General features: G+C 54.3%; 1 protein-coding gene across 3 annotated transcripts in view; it reads left to right on the forward strand.

Annotated features, from left to right (window-relative positions):
• The window catches only part of YY1 (YY1 transcription factor), a 33,107-nt gene extending 21,817 nt beyond the window's left edge, over window positions 1-11,290 (forward strand). The window contains exons 3-6 of one of the 3 annotated variants that reach the window (XR_006219087.1): window positions 3,073-3,133; window positions 4,807-4,965; window positions 6,286-8,437; window positions 8,572-11,290. Coding sequence is in view for 1 of the 3 variants with exons in the window: in XM_042990519.1 (XP_042846453.1) it covers window positions 3,073-3,133; window positions 4,807-4,965; window positions 6,286-6,468 (403 nt within the window). In the remaining 2 variants the exon portion in view is untranslated. Of the gene's footprint in view, window positions 1-3,072; window positions 3,134-4,806; window positions 4,966-6,285 lie in introns of all 3 variants that reach the window. The other 2 variants (XR_006219088.1, XM_042990519.1) reach the window with 2 other exon arrangements.
• Window positions 11,291-17,564: the final 6,274 nt, after the last annotated feature.

The following is a 17,564-nucleotide window of genomic DNA, read 5'->3' on the forward strand; positions in this document are numbered from 1 at the left end:
ACCTTCTGGGTTGTTGAGTCTGACTGGCTTTTTTTTTTTTTTTTTTTTTTTTTTAAAGGAACGAACTCATTTTTAGCTAGGCCCACTTAGCACACAGCCGGGGATAATAATAGCTGCCATTCCCCCAAGAGCTTCGTGTACATCATCCCTTTCAGTCTTGGCAGCTCTAAAGCAGGTAGCATTCTGCCTTTTTACAGAGTAAGAAACTGAGGCTGAGAAGTTCAGTGATTTGCTCAAGGTCACGCGGCCATAGGAGTCCCCGCCAGGTCTGCCCCCGTCCTGGCTCCGCCACAGCGCCTAGCCACCGTCCCTGGTGTCCTTTGCAAAGGATCCCAGTCAAGGAGAAACTCCAGTCCTGGTTATTCTGAGCAGTTGGGACGGGCTGAGGAGATGCTCTGAGTAGCAGCATAGGATTTTAGTCTTTTTAAAATTTGTTCTTTTTTAGGATTTCAGCCACTTTATTTTGTAGGTTTATATATCAGTTGGTGCCACGAAGATTTTAATTTTAGTCTTTATTCACACACACACACACACACACACACACACACACAACTACTTTTCAATCTAGGTTTTGGAAAATGACCTTTTCAGTGTTTGCCTTCAAGTAAAATGTAAAAGGTACCAACATTACTGCCTCATTTGCCACTCTGTAGTGAAGAAGGAGGATTTGCCAAGGAACTTAAGAGTGGCCGCAGTTAAGCCTTCCACTTCCTTCTTGAGTCCAAGGGTGTTTGTCCAAGTACATTTTAAACTTTCTAAAATCAGTGATACTGCTAAATGCTGGCACACATTTTGCAAATGACATTTTAAGAAGAATACCATTTCGATAATGGTAATAATGACATTTAAGAAATCGAGAGTTTGGTAAATGGTACAGGGTACTATGCTCTTTAATTTAGTGTATATTTGAAAATTTCCATGATCAACATTTTTTGAAAATCAAGTTCCTAGGAATAAATTTAAGAAACTGTATGGAAGGTAGCATGGGCACACCTGTCCTACTGATGCAGGCACCTCACTGACATTGACCCCAGATGGGTGGGACAGGAAGTGGTTGTCTGTGACTTAATCTGTCAGAGTCGGTTTATTAACGTAATTTGCATAGAGTGAAATCCACCCCTCTCTTAGGTGAGTGCCACCTGAGAGAATTTGGACAGGCGCAGTCATGTAGCCACTTCCGCAATCGAGACAAAGAGCATTTCAGTGCAGTCGTCAAAGGATGAACATTATAAAGACTGAAGCTTGGTTCTTAATATACCCTTTTTTATTTTTAATAAAATACTACTGACTGGAGTAGAACCCTCTCATGTGAATCACTGTTGTCTTCCGAACTCTGCTGTTACCTCCAGGTGGCGCAGTGGCACCAAATTTCTGTTCTCCTTAGTTCTGCGAGCTCGTTCTTGAGCTCCAGGATTTATTGGTGTTTAAGATAACCGGATAGTTCAGAGCCCTGTATACAAACAGGCACTTAGAAAGTATCTGCTAACTGATGGGGTGATCTTCCAAGTCCAAGAAAGAACGTGCTTTCTACAGGGTTGGAATGGGGGCGGGTACCAAGACGAAAATGCTCTGCTAGAATTTAAAGTGGGAAGGGTATGCGGCTTTGAACAAACTCCTTAGAAGTAAATTACACATCACTTCTCGGGCCTTTTGGCTGAGATCAAGTGAAGTGTAGAAATAAGTCACAGCCACCAGGTAAATTGTTTCAGTGATGCTCGCCCAGGGATGGAGAGTTTTAACTAGGTGACTACGTGAGTTCAGGTTTTATCAAATGGAAGCTTCCGGTCGCCCTTTTCCCAGACCGAGGGTGAAGAAGGGTATTGTTAGGGCCTTGGCTAACTTAAAGAAGACCACAGAGATCTTTTGTACCGAAAGAGCGCTGGTAAGTTAGCTCTTCTTGGGAAGGCCTCACTGACTCTCTTGCTTACCTGTTAACTGTGTGTCCTCACCTAGGAGCGTGAGGTGACAGACGTAGGGACAGGAGAGAACGTCTGTTTCAGAGATGTAAATCTGTTTTTCTAGTTTTTCTAGGAACTCTTAATCTCTCACCCCTCTACCACACACAGATCTGTAGGGAGTATTTGGAGAGAGAGTTTTGACAAATGACCAAAGGTTGGTTCAGTGGAAATAGCAGGTAGGTAAGCTATCAAATCAGCAAGCTCGCTGGGTAGTGACTCGGCACAGGGCTCTCCCCGCTGCCCACGTACGTGATCAGGCCTCTTGTTTTACCCGGTCCCGGAGCAGGGCCAGAAATCGCTGTCACTTAAAAAAAAAAAACGCATTTATTTTTTGAAAAATGGTAATCTCCCCCCCCACCGCCACCAAAAGTAGTATGATAAAAATTAAACAGTGGGAAAGGGAAAGGGAAAGGGTATGGGGTGTTCCCGTCCCGCCTGGCCACCAGGGGCTCCCCCGTCAAGCCTCGCTACCAACAGTTTGTTACTGTGTCTCTTTCCAGAGATAATGTAAGTAATTCTGTTTACAAGAACTATTCTGTACCTTTTAAAAAAGTATTTTAAAGATAAGGCCCGTCAGTATGAAATGAACCCTCCCTCCCATTTTTTTGTAGCGGTATCGGAGGGATGTATGTCCAAGACCCTCCCGTACCTGCCGCTTCCTTTTCACAAGGCAGCTTTACCATCACAGCTGCTGCCCCTGGACACCATGCTTTGCTCCCGCTAGGAGATTCCTCTGTGGTCTGGGCTGGTGGTCTCTTGTGTTATTTAAAGACCTTGAAGGAAAGAGCAGGTCCTGGAAGCACCCTGACCTCAGGGCCGGTCCGTTCTGAGCTGCCCCCGCTCACTCGCTGGGAGACCCTGGCAGCGGCCCCACCTCCGTGAGCGCCAGCTTCCGCATCTGTGAAATGGGAAGGTGCTTCCCGGTCACGGGTGCTCGCTGCGGTGGTCGCATCCCTTCCCTCCTGGACGCGTGTTGTGATCTTAGTGGTTTGTATCTATAAGGAAAACATTTCAGGGGCTATATGATTTATGCCAGATGAGTCTACCCACTCCTACAAATCTCTTTCTCTCTCTTCTTTTTTTTTTCTTTTTTTTTTTTTTCTTTTTTGGTAAGAATGAAGCCAAGAAAAATTAAAGAAGATGATGCTCCAAGAACAATAGCTTGCCCTCATAAAGTAAGTAATGCTAGGGGGAAGGTCTTCGTTAAACTGCCAGCAAAGATTTAGAGAGCTCCTGAGAAATCTGCACTTTAATTTCCATCTGATCATTAAGTGAGGAACTACAATCTTTGGTTTCTAAATTCAGGAGGCTCTATTTGTGATGTAAATTTTGTTGTTCAGTAAAGGCCACTTAAATTTAAATGGTATTAAATGGGGTTACTGTAGGGTGCCAATGTTTTTACTCTTATTATATATTGAATATGCAGTGTTAGGATTTTATTTCTCCTTATTGGATCATTAACAAGTCAGTCTTAAGACTTGGGATTGTGTCTCACCCGCGGACCTATGGGACTGTAAACTCATTGTGGAGATTTGGAAATTATTTTGGATGTCACTAAAGCAAGCCTAATAAACTTCATATCCTGCATAATTTTCTTAATTTACCCTGTCAATTGTGTGTTACTCGAGGGGTGCTTAATTGTTTTCAAATGTGGTTAGCCTTCCAAACAGAAGGCCGGTCCAAAAAGTCCTTGGAGGTGTTGGCTGGGTGTGTTTCACACCTAATTGGATGGATGGAAAACTAACAGATAAAGAAGTACCACGTAGGCGAAGAGAAAGAAGAGAGAAATATTTAATGGAATAAAGAATGTTTTTTAAAGATCGACAGTTGGAGGAGGAGAAGTCTCAATTGGTCCTCGTGTTGGCCTCCCGGCTTCTTTGCGTCCTTTTTTTAACGCTCTCACCGTGGAGATCTTGAAGTGGGACACTGTTTCCTTTGGGGCCAAAAAGCAAATAAGCATTTGAAAACAGTTACGCCTTCCGAGCCTGTCGTCCCCTCTAACTTCTCTGTGTCCTCCTTTTCCAAATTACGATTTTGAAAATCCCATCTTCTAAATGGAAACCCAGACTGAGGGTCAAAGCGGAAAAGCTGTGGCTCTCCCCTCCCGGGAGGACCCCGGTGTGCTGTCCGCCCACCCCACTCCTCCATCCCTGGACGGCAACTGCAGAAGAAACTGCCAGGGCCGCGAGGCCATGCTTCTCGGGAGCACCACGTGCCCGCCCGCCTCCCCGCCCTGCCCTGGTGCCCGCGCGCCCGCTTCTCTTCTGGTGTCTCACCGAGTCAGTTTCTTCTGCAGTTGTCCTTCCTTGGAGACGCTCTTCTTTCTCTGTCAAGAAAGGGGAAGAGGCAAAGAGAGAAGAGGGAACAGTAGGCGACGGAGGACAGCCCATTCTTGCAGCACAGAATAAGGGGCCCACCCAAGGTCGTGGTGGACAGCCGCCAGTTCACCTCCTTTGGTTTATCAGGGCTTGTGTTACTTCGTGGGGGTGGGGGTGGGGGTGGCCTATCAGGTGAGGCGGCTGCGGTGTGGCCGGAAGCCAGGGTGCTGGGTTCTATTCCCAGCTCGGCTCCTACTAGCGGTGTGACCTTGGGCAAGTCTACCTGAAGACATCTCTGAGCCTCAGTTTCCTCTTCTGTAAGAAGGGTTTGCGTTAAATGAGAAGGCCCTTTCCAGCTAGCTGGTTTTTTGTCTTAAATGATACAACATTTCTATTGTAATACTAAGTAAAATTTAAGGGGGGGGCGTTGGGGGGTTACGTGGTTTCTTGTATCAGTGAAGGCGATTAAGCGGTTGGATCCTTTGTAACAGCTGCAGTGTGAACCACTAAGCTTCTCTCTCTGTTCGAAGGGCTGCACAAAGATGTTCAGGGATAACTCTGCCATGAGAAAACATCTGCACACCCACGGCCCCAGAGTCCACGTCTGTGCAGAATGTGGCAAAGCTTTTGTCGAGAGCTCAAAACTAAAACGACACCAACTGGTTCATACTGGAGAGAAGCCCTTTCAGGTAGAGCCAGTCCCTTCCCTTCCCCGCCGCCTGCAGGTGTAGGCAGGGCCGTGTGTGCTCGGGAGACGCAGCCCAGAGACCGAGCGCCCTGAGTGCTCTTCTGCGGGAGACAAAACTGGTGTCCCGAGGAAATACTGAGAAGGGCTGCCCGGTTCTCGACTTCCCCACAGGCCGGATCTCAGGTCCTGGAGGCGGGCTGTAGGGTGGGGGTGGGGGTGGGGGTTGAGGGGGCGTATTTCACCTGCAGGGAACAACAGGATTGCTCACGTAAGCCTAAAACTGCATTGCTAGTGCGCTCACGGTGGTGTGCAAGCAGTTTGTTTCCTGTGGTTGATTTAAGCATGTTGAGTTCCTAATCGACCGGGAACTCACGACATCTTACCGGACGAGAATAAGGATAGTTAACGTTTTGTCCTGTTTTTTAGAAACCCGTGACCAGTGAACGAACTAGCAATACAGCTCTAACGGGGTTCTTTTTTTTTTTTTTGTAACTTTTTTTAATGCTTATGGAGCACAAGCGGGGGGTGCGGTGGGGGGCAAAGAGAGGGACACTCAGAGTCTGAAGCAGGCTCCAGGCTCCGAGCAGTCAGCACACAACCTGATGCGGGGCTCGAACTCCCAAACCGTGAGATCATGACCTGAGCCAAAGTCAGATGCTCAACCGACCGGGCCACCCAGGCGCCCCTTATTTAACTTTTATTTAATATCTGTACCCCACGTGGGGCTCAAACTCACGACCCCAAAACCGAGAGTCACATGCTTTTCTGACAGCCAGCCTGGCATCCCAACATGGTGCTTTTGACACTTGACGCCAGAACTCTTCCTAATCATTTGTTTGTTGATTTATTTAATGTTGGTTTAGATTAGAGAGACCGTGTGCTAGCGGGGGAGGGGCAGAGAGAGACGGAGACAGAATGCGAAGCAGGCTCCAGGCTCCGAGCGGTCATCACAGAGCCGATGCTGGGCTCAAACTCACACGAGCCGTGAGATCGTGACCTGAGCCGAAGTCAGACCCTTAGCCACCTGAGCCACCCGGGCTCCCCTCATTTGTAGTTTCTTATTTGAAACATCGACAGAAATACGAACACCTTAATATGATACTGAGGGAGATTCTTGGTATTTCTCTTCCCTCGTATTGAAATAAGTTGTGAGGCGGGTTCAGGAGTTACCCGGTGACGGGACTGGCACGCTTCCCCAGAACAGGGAGGGAACGGCGTCTGGTGAGGGGAGCGGGCCGTTCCGTGGCGCAGCAGCCAGCTGCTCGCGCCCTCGGGGCCTGGTCAGAGTCTGAGCGGGTTCTCTCTGGTCTCTCCTGGACAGTGCACGTTCGAAGGCTGCGGGAAGCGCTTTTCACTGGACTTCAATTTGCGCACACACGTGCGCATCCATACCGGGGACAGGCCCTACGTGTGCCCCTTCGACGGCTGTAATAAGAAGTTTGCTCAGTCGACTAACCTGAAATCTCACATCTTAACACACGCTAAGGCCAAAAACAACCAGTGAGAAGAGGAACGGAGAAGACCCTTCTCGACCCCGGGGAGCATCTTCCAGGAGTGTGATGGGGAATAAAGACGCCTCTCCTTTGTATATTGTTTCTAGGAAAGAATTTTAAAAATGAATCCTACACACCTAAGGGACATGTTTTGATAAAGTAGTAAAAATTAAAAAAAAAAAAACAAACTTTAATAAGATGACATGGCTACGATGCTCTGTCTTGCTCTGTAATCTCGTTTCAAAAACACGGTGTTTTTGTAAAGTGTGGTCCCAACAGGAGGACAATTCATGAACTTCGCATCAAAAGACGATTCTTTATACAACAGTGCTGAAAACGGGACTTCTTTTCACATTCTTATAAATACGAAGCTCACCTGTTGCTTACAATTTTTTTAATTTTGTATTTTCCAAGTGTGCATATTGTACACTTTTTGGGGATATGCTTAGTAATGCTACGTGTGATTTTTCTGGAGGTTGATAACTTTGCTTGCAGTAGATTTTCTTTAAAAGAATGGGCAGTTACATGCATACTTCAAAAGTATTTTCCTGTAAAAAAAAAAAAAGTTCTATAGGTTTTGTTTGCTATCTTAATTTTGGTTGTATTCTTTGATGTTAACACATTTTGTATAATTGTATCGTATAGCTGTATTGAATCATGTAGTACCAAATATTAGATGTGATTTAATAGTGTTAATCAATTTAAACCCATTTTAGTCACTTTTTTTTTCCCGAAAAATACTGCCAGATGCTGATGTTCAGTGTACTCTCTTTGCCTGTTCAGTTACAGAAAGTGGTGCTCAGTTGTAGAATGTATTGTACCTTTTACCACCTGATGTGTACAGCCCATGTAACAGAAAGGGCAACAATAAAACAGCAATCCTACAGAAAGAATACGGCAGAGAAAGCTCTGTAAGCACAGTCTTATTTCCTTTTGTTGTCCAGAATAATTCCAATTCTTGAGCCTCCCAGAAATTGGAAGCCAAATAAAGCAACTGAAGTTTCCTTTACTTTCGCGCTCAGCTACGGTGACTGGTGATTGAAGCAGCACATAGATGTTTTGGTCCTTCCTACGCGTGCTGAGCTCTGAGAGCGAGTAGGTGACAGGCGTCCCGAGTTAAGGAACTACCTCAGAGGACCCCCCAGCCGGACCCATGGGAGATAGGATTTTGATTTTAGCTCCCCCAGCAAAAGCGTGGCTGAAACAGTCGTGCCCCGGCCTGTGCGCGCGCTCCAGGTAAGCTGGCGACCAGGCGGGGCGCGAGCAGAGGGGGCAGCGGGCGCCTCCGCGGCTCGGGAAGCGCTTCCGGTTCTTGGCTGTTGGCTTGAGAGCCTTGGCTCCCCCGTCCGGTGGGGTCTTCGCACGCTGGCAGATGCAGCAGTTGAGTGCCCAGCGGCTTATTAACGTCACGCTTCCAGCCGGGTACCGAGCGCAGATTGGCAGGGTGATGCGATGATTAAGAAAGTTGTACTCAGTGAGTACTTGACCTCTCACGTTGTGACCTCCTAAATGTACGATTATAATTTTTGAATTTTACTTCGAGTCCCATATCGGGCTCGTGAGAATGTTTTATAAGCCAAGATAACAGCAAAATCCCATGTATTCAAAATGCAAACACACCGGGTGTCTCTGTGCTGCAGGCTTGACTCTGCAAGGTAACTGACAAACTAGCTAATGCCTGAGATTTATTTATAAGATGTCCAGGACACCATCAGGTCCAAGATGTAGCCCTGTCTCTTCCACCTTCTCCATCGGTCCTGCACAGGAGGGCTGGTGACCTAATGACAGTGACCCTATGGCTCTCCGGAATTTTGAAGTGCCTTCTGAATCATAAAATGAAAATTTTAACTTCAGACGCTTTGTTTTATTCGTTCAGAATCTGTTATCCATTGGGTAGTTTGATGGAAGTGAGTTAATGAGAAGACCCCAGCTGTTCTCTGGATAAGCCAGGCTTTGCTGTATCTGGCAGTCAGGAGAGAGGTAAGCCCGCGGTGGAGGTCCCCTTCAGAGCCGCGCGCCCTGGCGCGCGCCCGCTTCTTTGGCCGGACCTGGGGCCGAGGCCCCTGCCGAGGCCCGTGGCGGAAAACGCCCGTACCTTCCCTCCCCACCCTCAGGTGAGCAGTCTCTGGGTGGCCGTACCGAATGCCGCTCTGGTGGGGTGGCCGTGTTAGGAGTCTGGAGCCTCGTCCCCTCCACCCCGCCCCGCCCAGCGCCGCCACACGGGAGCCCGGTCCCCGCGCTGTCCTCAGGACTTCCGCCTGGGGACCCACGGCAAGACAGACTTGTGTCGCGCCAGCGGCCCCAAGAGCCACGCCGTGACCTACAGAGAAGCCAGGCTCCCACGTGGAGCGAGGTCCCCCTTCCTCTGTGCCTCGATCCTTGGGGGATGCCTCGGTCATCTCTTGCGCCCCTTTCGTCTCTGAGCGAACCGTCGTCGCTCCCCGGGACTCCCTGCCCGTGTGTCACCTCTCAGTCTGCAGAGTTCAGTGCTGACGGGAATTTGATTGGGGGTTTGAAGACCACGTAAGGTCCCGAGTTCCTCGGCGGTGATCTCCGTTCCCGATAGTGTAGGAAACGAATCAGCGAGTGGCGCTGTGAAGAGTGGCTTGTTCTCGTTGGCTGGAACCCAAACCCGTTTTGCTTGTGGTGAGAATTTATAATTTTGCTAAAGATGTGATTTACTAAAATTGGAAGTGGTGTTCTAACAGGGAGTCACTTGTCTTGAGGATTAATCTGATTTATAAGTAATACTGATAGCCCTATTTTCTTACATCCCCGCGGAAACAAATGCACGTTTCTAGCGTATGTAATATAAAAACTCCAGAGGATAAGTTTACACTTTACAAGAAGTCGTTTTCTATTTTTGGATTTCTTATTATTTCCCCCCCTTTTTGGTAGTGGGGCTCAGGGGAAAGCATGATATTTGTATAAAGAACCGTCACCCCAGAGTGACCTTTATTTTCCAAGGTGACATTGAACTCACGCTGTTGGTTTCACGTGGTGTTTGTGTGCTGTGCCTAGATTCAAGGCCTGAGGATTTGAGGAAAATCAAGATTTCCCCCACCCCCCACCCCCCACTCGGTTTTCATGTGCAAGTTCTTTTAAACGTCACTTATTTTGCTGGATCTGAGGGAAGTAAGGCCCTTTGACAGCCTAGTATCTCGGTGCCTGCCAGTGTTTCCGAGCAGAGTTCTAGATGGTGTCTTCACAGAGGAGAGTCACTTCCGTTCAGCCAGAACCCAGGGAGATTCGCGGTCGGCCTGAGCAGTTGCGGTGCCGTGAGGGGGCTCTACTGCCGCCCCCGCTCTGCCCAGCCACACTTAGCCACTGTCACTCACCTCCGAACGTACGTCCGAGGCGCAGGGACCCCTGGCCCTCCCGGAGACCCGACGACCCCGCCCGCGCCCCGCACGGGCAGCGAGAATCCATCGTTTCTTGTCTGACCCGTCTGTGGCCTGAGACGAGCACGCCTTAGGAGAGCCGTGCATTATTCCTCTTTTGATTCTTAAGTTCCTTCTGTTTTCTGGACATCTGACCACCAGCAAGAGCAAGGATCCCAGAGGTTTGGTGTAGCGGGAGAGCGGAAGCTGTTTACAGGCGTTCCCTTCACGCCACGACCCTGCCGGGAGGCCTCCTCCTGGCCTGCCTGTCGTTGGGTGGCCGCAGACGCCCAGCCTTAGGGGGCAGGGATACTCGCCTAACTTCGTCGCCCTTTGTCCTGGCTCCTGTTGGCATTGGTCAAGTCCAGCGGGTGATGGCAGCACCCAGACTTCACCCCCGAGGCAGGGGAGGAAGCCCAGGTTGCAAGCTCTGCTTCCTTGCCGCTCCGGTCACGCCCTCCACTGCCCCCTGACTTACCGGCCTCGGCCTCCTTTGTCACCGCTCACGTTGTGCACAAGTTCCCTGCCTGCCCGAACGGTGTGAACGCAGGCCCTTCAGAGCAGCGGCGTCAGGCTCCAGGCAGTCCCTTCAAGCCGGAGAGGATGCTGGAAGGTGCTGGAGAGGATGTCTAAGCCGGGACCGTGCGGAGACGGTGGGAGGGGGTGGGTGGCGTACTGCTGAGGCGCTTCCTCCGCTCCCCTTACAACAGCTGGAAGGGAATGTTGGAACGAAACGTCGGCCTTAGTTAGGTCAGCAGGCAAACGGGACTCCCCGCGAGCCGGTCACCCCGCTCCGCTCCCCGTGTTTCCGACCGGCGTTCTGCGAGTCTGCAGAGGGTGAGCGGGTGCGGCGGGATCACGTTCCATCGAAGTCGCGATGATTGATTTTCCACAAAGCGGCAAGTTTGATCCAGTTGACAGCTTTTTCGTTCAAGACACGTGCCGCGAGAAACGGCATCGGGATGTCGCGGGGAGGGGGCAGGCGCCGCGCTGTGTTCTGTCTGCTGCTCTATCTGGGGGCCACGCGATGTCTGCGCACATAGTGGAGGGCAGGGGGCATCAGTACCGAACAGAGTAACCTTGTTTCTGCGACATTCGTAACTGTTAACCAGGCTCTAGTATCTCCGGACGGTGATTGGTCAAGCCATTTTCATAGAACAATTCTGTTTTTATTCACTTTCTGGTAACTTCCGTAGGCCCTGACTCAAGGACTTAGCGTCGTGTCTCATGTACATCTTTTCTTAAATGTTCTCTGCCATTTCTGGAATTGTCCTTGGTTTTTCCTTAGCTCATAGGTCATAGATGCAGAAATATTATAGTATTTAAGGCATCCGCATCAAGCATCAGATGGCTTTGCATCCAGAAAAACATTTAACGATAACTCCGTTTGAAGCACCACGCATGTGTAACATGGCTCTATAAAATATAATAAACGCATAACGTTGTTAAGCTTTTCAATGCCTGTGGTTCTCGTTTGTCCCCCAGTCCTCCAAGCCGCCTCTCCCCGAGTCTCCTTACACGGGAAACCTGGCCACAAGCTGCCTGGGGTGGCTCCTCTGGGGTTCCTTCCGGGACGGAAATGGAAACGCACAGGATTCCACCCGTGCTGGCGAGAACTGCTTCCTGAACATCCCTCCGCTCCGAGATGGGCCGATGGGCCAGAGTTTTCATGAAGAGCCCGCCCGCTTTTCAGAAAGCACGGCACGGCCAAATGACATTCTCATGGCCCACTGAGGCCCAGTGGCAGTTCTGGGAGCTCCGGTGCCTAAAAGAAGGGCTTACTAACTGGGATAAGACTGAACAGCCTGATAAACTATATACCGAGAGCTCCTGAGGATTTGGCTAAAAGCAAAATGCAGAGGAGCGTCCTGCTCTGTCCTGGCTGGGGCCCTGGTGTCTGCTGTACTGATCAAGGAGATTCATGTGACTTTCCCTCTTTGCTAATGATGGAAGGGGCTGCTGACAGAATGTTGCTGAGGTGGCGAGTCCCAGGCCCGCGTGAGGCCCAGAACTGCTGAGCGAAGGCTTGAGGTAGAGCTGAGCTGAGGGGTGGCCATGGTCGAAGATCGAGTGTGCATTTCTGGGTTTTAGATGGGAAGGAAGCGAGGTCATGGAGGGCTGTGGAATTGTTTCCGTGGGCACCCCCGCATAGCGGTGAGGCCAGCGTCCCTCCTTTGCCCTTGTCCCTATCTCCAGATGGCTGTGGGGACATTGGTTGAGAACCTAACTTGCCCAGGACCATGCTCGACACGGTGAGCACCGTTTCATTTTCTCCTCCAAACTGCTCTGGGAGGAGCTCTGCGGCACAGCCCCATGTCGTGGTCGAGGGTCACTGGCAAAGGTCCCGGCAGTCGGGATTCAAAACCCAGGCCTGCCTGCCTTCCTCCTGCCACTGGGCCCGCTGCCTGAGTGGCTCTCCGACCCCTTACGAAGAAGCCGCAGTCCCTATTTAGGGGGCAGTACCGTACCCGCCCTGGCCAGAGTCTTCGAGGGCATTCCTGGCCTTGGAAGCTGGCTCCTGGGGCTGCTCACTAGTGGCCAACAGGCCTCAACCCCTTATTCCGGTTCCCGGCTGCTCCTCTCCAGCTTCCTGCAGTCACTACTGAGCCAGTCTCCTAGCTGGGGCTCTCACCACCCCACCCGAACCTGCAGTGGCTCCCCTCTTCCTGCAGAACAAACTCCAAAGCTTTCCACCTATGCTCAAAGCTAAGCCCCAGCCCTGACCTACTTTTCCAACCTCTCTCTCCCACCGCTCTTCACCTTTCCCTTGCAGTTTTTCATTTCCAAAGCTTCCCCTGCCCTGGAACTCCCAGGTTCGCTCATTCGTGCAACAGTCTGGAGGGCGAGCTGTGTGTCAGGCGGGGTTTTCCGTGCTAATGGAACTTGGCATTACAGCTAGCGGGGCGGTGGCAGGGCGGGCTCTGAGGAAGCTTGCGCCTAGCTGATAGTGACCTGGATCGAGCCCCCCCCCCCCCCTCCATCATCCGTTACATGTTGCTTATGTACTAGTCCCCATGAGTCCCAGGAGCTGGTGGCCAGAGCCCCTCTGCGGCCCTGGCGGGGCGGGGGGACTGCCCATCCTCCCCTCCCCACCGCCTGGCCTTGGCAAATTCCTGGTCGCCTCTGCCCTGCCCTCCTTCCCGGGCTGCCGGGCCGGCAAGGCCCGAGGGTTCCTCGCTGTGCGCCTCCACCTCCGGCCGCAGGGGGCGCTGTGCCCGGCCGCTCTCCCGCCCCGCGGAGAGGGGTGGGGCCAGGTGCGCGTGCGCGCGGCGCTGGCTGCCCGGGGGCCCGGAAAGCCAGCTCTTCTGGGAAGCCGGGGGATTTCCGGAGCCCGCTGGGGCGGGGACGCTTGGGGTCCCCTCCTGGGCGGCAGCGCCTGTCGGGGGCTCGAGCACGGCTGGTGGGAGGGGCCGGGGAGGGGGGTGCGCAGCCCCAAGTGCAGATGACCTTGTGCAGATGGGCCGCCGGGGCTTCGTCTTCCTCGGCGCGGGCTGCGGGGCCTTCTCCCTTGGGAGGGCAGCCCGGGCGGCCGCGGGAGGCCGCAGGGCAGGGGAGCCACTCCGGGAGGGCTCCTGGTGCACCCCCCAGACCGGAGGGGCCGGGGGGAGAGGCCCCAGGCAGCCGACCACTCCCGTGTCCCGGGGAGAGTCAGAGCCCCGTGTCGCGGAGGGTGGGGGAGGGGGGCTTCTGTGAAGCGGGTTGGGAGGAAGCTGCGGGAAACCCTCCAGGCCCCGCCGCTTTTCTCGTCCACCCTCGTCTGACAGGCCCCCTCAGCAGCCCGCTTCCACGCCCAGATCCCCCTCCGCACCCCGCTCTGCCGAGTCACCCGCTCCGATGCCGGTCACTGGCCCCCACCCATCGTCCCTGGGGACCTCAACATCCGTCCTCAGGGATGGTGCATCGCCTAGCCAGGCTGCTTCCCGGCCTCCTTATGGTGACCCCGCCCCAGCCTGCCACCTCCACAGGGGCTCCCAAACCTTGTTTTCGCTGACACCTGCCCACTCCGGTCTCTGTCCTGGGTCCCGCCCGGCCCCTCCTGCCCTCCCCAGGGTCGAGCCCCAGCCTCTCAGCCTGGGCGCCCCTGGCCTGATACCTTCACCACCTGGCCCCTCCAAGCCCCGTGTCCTGGTTTCATTCCCTCCTACGTTCTCGCCTTGCCTTGTCCCTCTTTCACTTGGCTGGCAGACCCCAAGCTGGCCCTGTGCTCAGGAGCCTCTCTGCCGTCCGTCAGCCACCCGCCACGCAGGAGTCCACTCGTTACCTCGTCCTTTCTTCACACCCCCTGGCCCAGCACGTCCCCCCATGTGTGCCCCCTGTCTTGTGTCCCCGCTGTAGTCAGCCACCCCCCCCCCCCACCCCGTGCTGCCCAAACCTGCCTGGACGCCCCCAGGGAGGCTCTCAGGGTCTGCCAACCCTGGAGAGCCACCCAGTGGTGACACCTGGAGGGGGCTCCAGGGATGAGAGGGTGTGGGGGAGGGGTGTGGTCAAGCAGACTGATGGTTACCGCCTGAGTGAGGCCAGGCGGCCTGGGAGAGTGTGGCCAGGGCAGGGTGGGAGCCAGTGTCCCCGCGGGCTGAGCTCCCAGCAGCCACTGGGCCACCGCAGAAAGGAAGCAGAGACCAAGGAGCACACGGGCTGGGTGGGCCGTGGCCCTGTCCAAGGTTCCTGCCCCTCTGGGGCCTGACCCGCCGCTCCAGGGTGTCCGTCACCAGCAGCCACAGAACTTGGTGAGTGGACCAGCAGGAGCCCAGGGAGCCAGCCCAGGCTGGTCCTGGCTCTTGTGACAGTCCCCACGGCAGGGTGGAGGACGGCCCAGCGGGTCCCCGGCCAGGCCTGGGGCAGGGGTGTGAGGAGGGCCGAGTGAACTCGGACAGGGCTGTCCCCCACTGGCTTCCGCTGCAGATGGAGGTCTGTTGGGGGGAGTGGAGGGTGTGAGAGCTGTCGTCACGTCCCAGAACCTGCCGGCTACAGGGTGGCTGAGAAGGCCCCGTTCTGGGACGAGGGGCTCTTGATTTACGAGTGCCGCTGAGTACCTCCGTGGAAGTGGCCAGCGGGAAGGGGGTGAGGGAGACGACGCCGTACTCGGTGCACCTGGGGCCCGAAGGGAGAAAAAAAGAGCCGTGGACACGTGTGAGCGCCAGAGGAGGTGGCCGACACTTCCTCGCCACGCCTGGCCTCTCGCACTGGAGAAACGGGGAAACAGTCTGTCGGGTTGACCCAGTCTCCCTCAAACTGCCACGGGGGCTTCGTGCATCATCATCCCTTCCTGAGTGGTCCTGCCTGCCTGTCGGAGCCCTCCCTTCCCCGCCCCGAGGTGCCCTTTGGCGCAGGCACCCCAACTCAGCCCTCCTCGTCTTGCCCCTGTCGCCCCCTCGCCTCACAGCCTCCCATGGGGTCTCTAAGGCATAACTCTGAGCCTATCACTCCCCTGGGCAAAACCAGCCGGCTCCTGGCCGTGGCCGTGACGCACGACAGAGAACCCAAGGAAGAGTGTGGGACTGGCCTTCCAGAGACCAGGCTGGCCCTGCCTCTGCAGGCCTCCCATCCCCATTTCCCCGGGGAGAGGGGGGCAGGGTCGGAAGTCACGGGATGTGCCACGGTGCATTTGTCCCTTTTACAAACCTTTCTCAGAAACCCCAGCCGCTGCTTTCATTTCGCTGACCAGATAGATCTGGGACACGGGGCCGCCTCTGGCTGCGAGGCCAGACACACTGAGGCCCAGAGCAAATCGTGTCCCATTAGAAAAGGGCAGATTGGCCATTAGGGAGGCACCCAGGAGGCTCAGCCCTGCTACGTGACTGGGCCCGGTGGCCCTCTCCAGCCTCCTCGCTGCCGCAGCGAGCCACACTGCTCCTCCTTCCGCCTCCCTCCCCCCTCTGCCCGCGGGCCTCGGTTACACCTGCTCCCTCAGCTCCAGCCCCACTGTCCCCTCCGTGGCCCGGTAGGCTGCTGCTCTGCTGAGACTTCAGGCATCTCCAGGGGACTCTCCCGAGCCCAGCAGGATAGACAGGAGCGTTTCTCCGGTGAAATGCCACGCAGCTGTTAACAAAAACGGGGCCAATTCGAGCACACTGATAAGGGAAAGGTCTCTGTTTGTGAGTTGAACTGTGTCCCTCAAAAGAGATGTTGAAGTCCTCAGCCTCAGTCTTTGCTGATGTTATTAGCCAAAGCGAGGTCCTGCTGGGGTAGGGTGGGCCCACAGGCCAATGACGGTGCCCTTCTAGCAAGAGGAGAAGACAGAGAGGCCCAGGGGGACGGCCACGCGAAGACAGAGGTTGGAGCGGTGTGTCCACAAGCCGAGGGTCACCAGCCACCACCAGGCAAGGAGGGATGCTCCCTCGGAACCTCGAGAAGGAAGCTCACTGCTGCCACAGGATCCCAGACTTCTGGCCTCCGAACTTGGAGAGAATAAACGTCAGTTTCGGTCACACAGCACGTGGTATTTTGTTACGGTGGCCCAGGGAAACTACTGCAAGTTCACCGTCAAGTGGAGACAGCACAGAACGGTCAGCACCCAGGTCACGCTTCCCGGGGAGTGCGTGTTCCCACGTACTGGCTCCGCCCTCCCGGAGCTGCCCCCCCGGGAGCCGGAGGCCGCCCCTGCCTGGGCCAGGGAGGTGGGGACGGGCTTCCCGCTTCACAGCACAGTCCGGTTCCGTTTACATTTGTATTTTTTTTTACCACGTGAACACATTACTTACTCCAAATAAATATAAATTCAAAACAGGGAGAAGATGAGATGGCAAATTCATAAAAAACCCACACCCCTCCCAGCCCTTCCTCCTGCCCGATTTGCCGGTAATGTTGAACCCTCTGCACTTGGGGCAGTTTTTGGCATCTGCCCGGTCTCTTTCTGAGGAAACAGAAGTGAGAGAGGCCAGGGGGCCCCGCCGGGGGAAGGTGCTGCCTGGGCCGCCGGGCTGGGGGGCCGCTGGGTTAAAGGAGCCTGTGAGGGTGCCTGAGAACACCCCACCCTGGGGTCACCAGCCAGCCTCCGCCGCAGTCGAGCTCAGTGTCGCGGGCTGATGCGGGGGACCGAACAGGGTGTAAAGGCACAGGAGAGCTGACGGCCCTCTCTCGGGCCCTTCCTTGAAGTCAGGCAGAAGCTTCTTGGCTCAAGCAATTGAGAAGCAAAGAGACTGCTGGCTGGTAGCTGTCGAGACTCAGGGCGCCCAGAACTGCCTCCCGGAAGGTGAGAAGTGAGGGTGGGCGGACAGTAAGACACCCCTTAGGCAAAGAGGCCTCCTCCTGGGAGCCCTCACGGGCCTCTCAGGCTGGGGTAGGTCTAATCTCAGATGGACAGATCCATTCACTTCTCAGAGCTCCACTCAGACCTCCCCTCCTCCAGGAGGCCGTTTCTGGCCTCAGCGAGTGTCCCCTCTCTGTGCCCTTACCACACCTCGGTACCCCGGAGGGGCTCACAGCACACAGCGCCTGGCCAGCCTAGGGGGAGGGTGCACAGGGCGCAGGCTGGGAAAACTGCTGGGAAATCGCAGACATCTGGGAGCATTTGCTGAATGGCTGAGACTTCGGCATGTTTGTGAGTTTACCCACCTGATAATCCTCATGCCTCCGGTAGCCCCATTTTGCAGACGGAGAAACGGAGGGTCTAGATGTACCCCGGAGCCTCCCCCGGTCTCGGGCTGCCATCAGGGCCCCAGAGCCCAGACCCCACCAAGCCGGCCCGAAGCCCCTTCCTCTGGGATACACAAACAAGGCCATGCCTC

This window comes from Panthera tigris, chromosome B3 (genome assembly GCF_018350195.1).
Source record: "Panthera tigris isolate Pti1 chromosome B3, P.tigris_Pti1_mat1.1, whole genome shotgun sequence".
Lineage (NCBI taxonomy): Eukaryota > Metazoa > Chordata > Mammalia > Carnivora > Felidae > Panthera > Panthera tigris.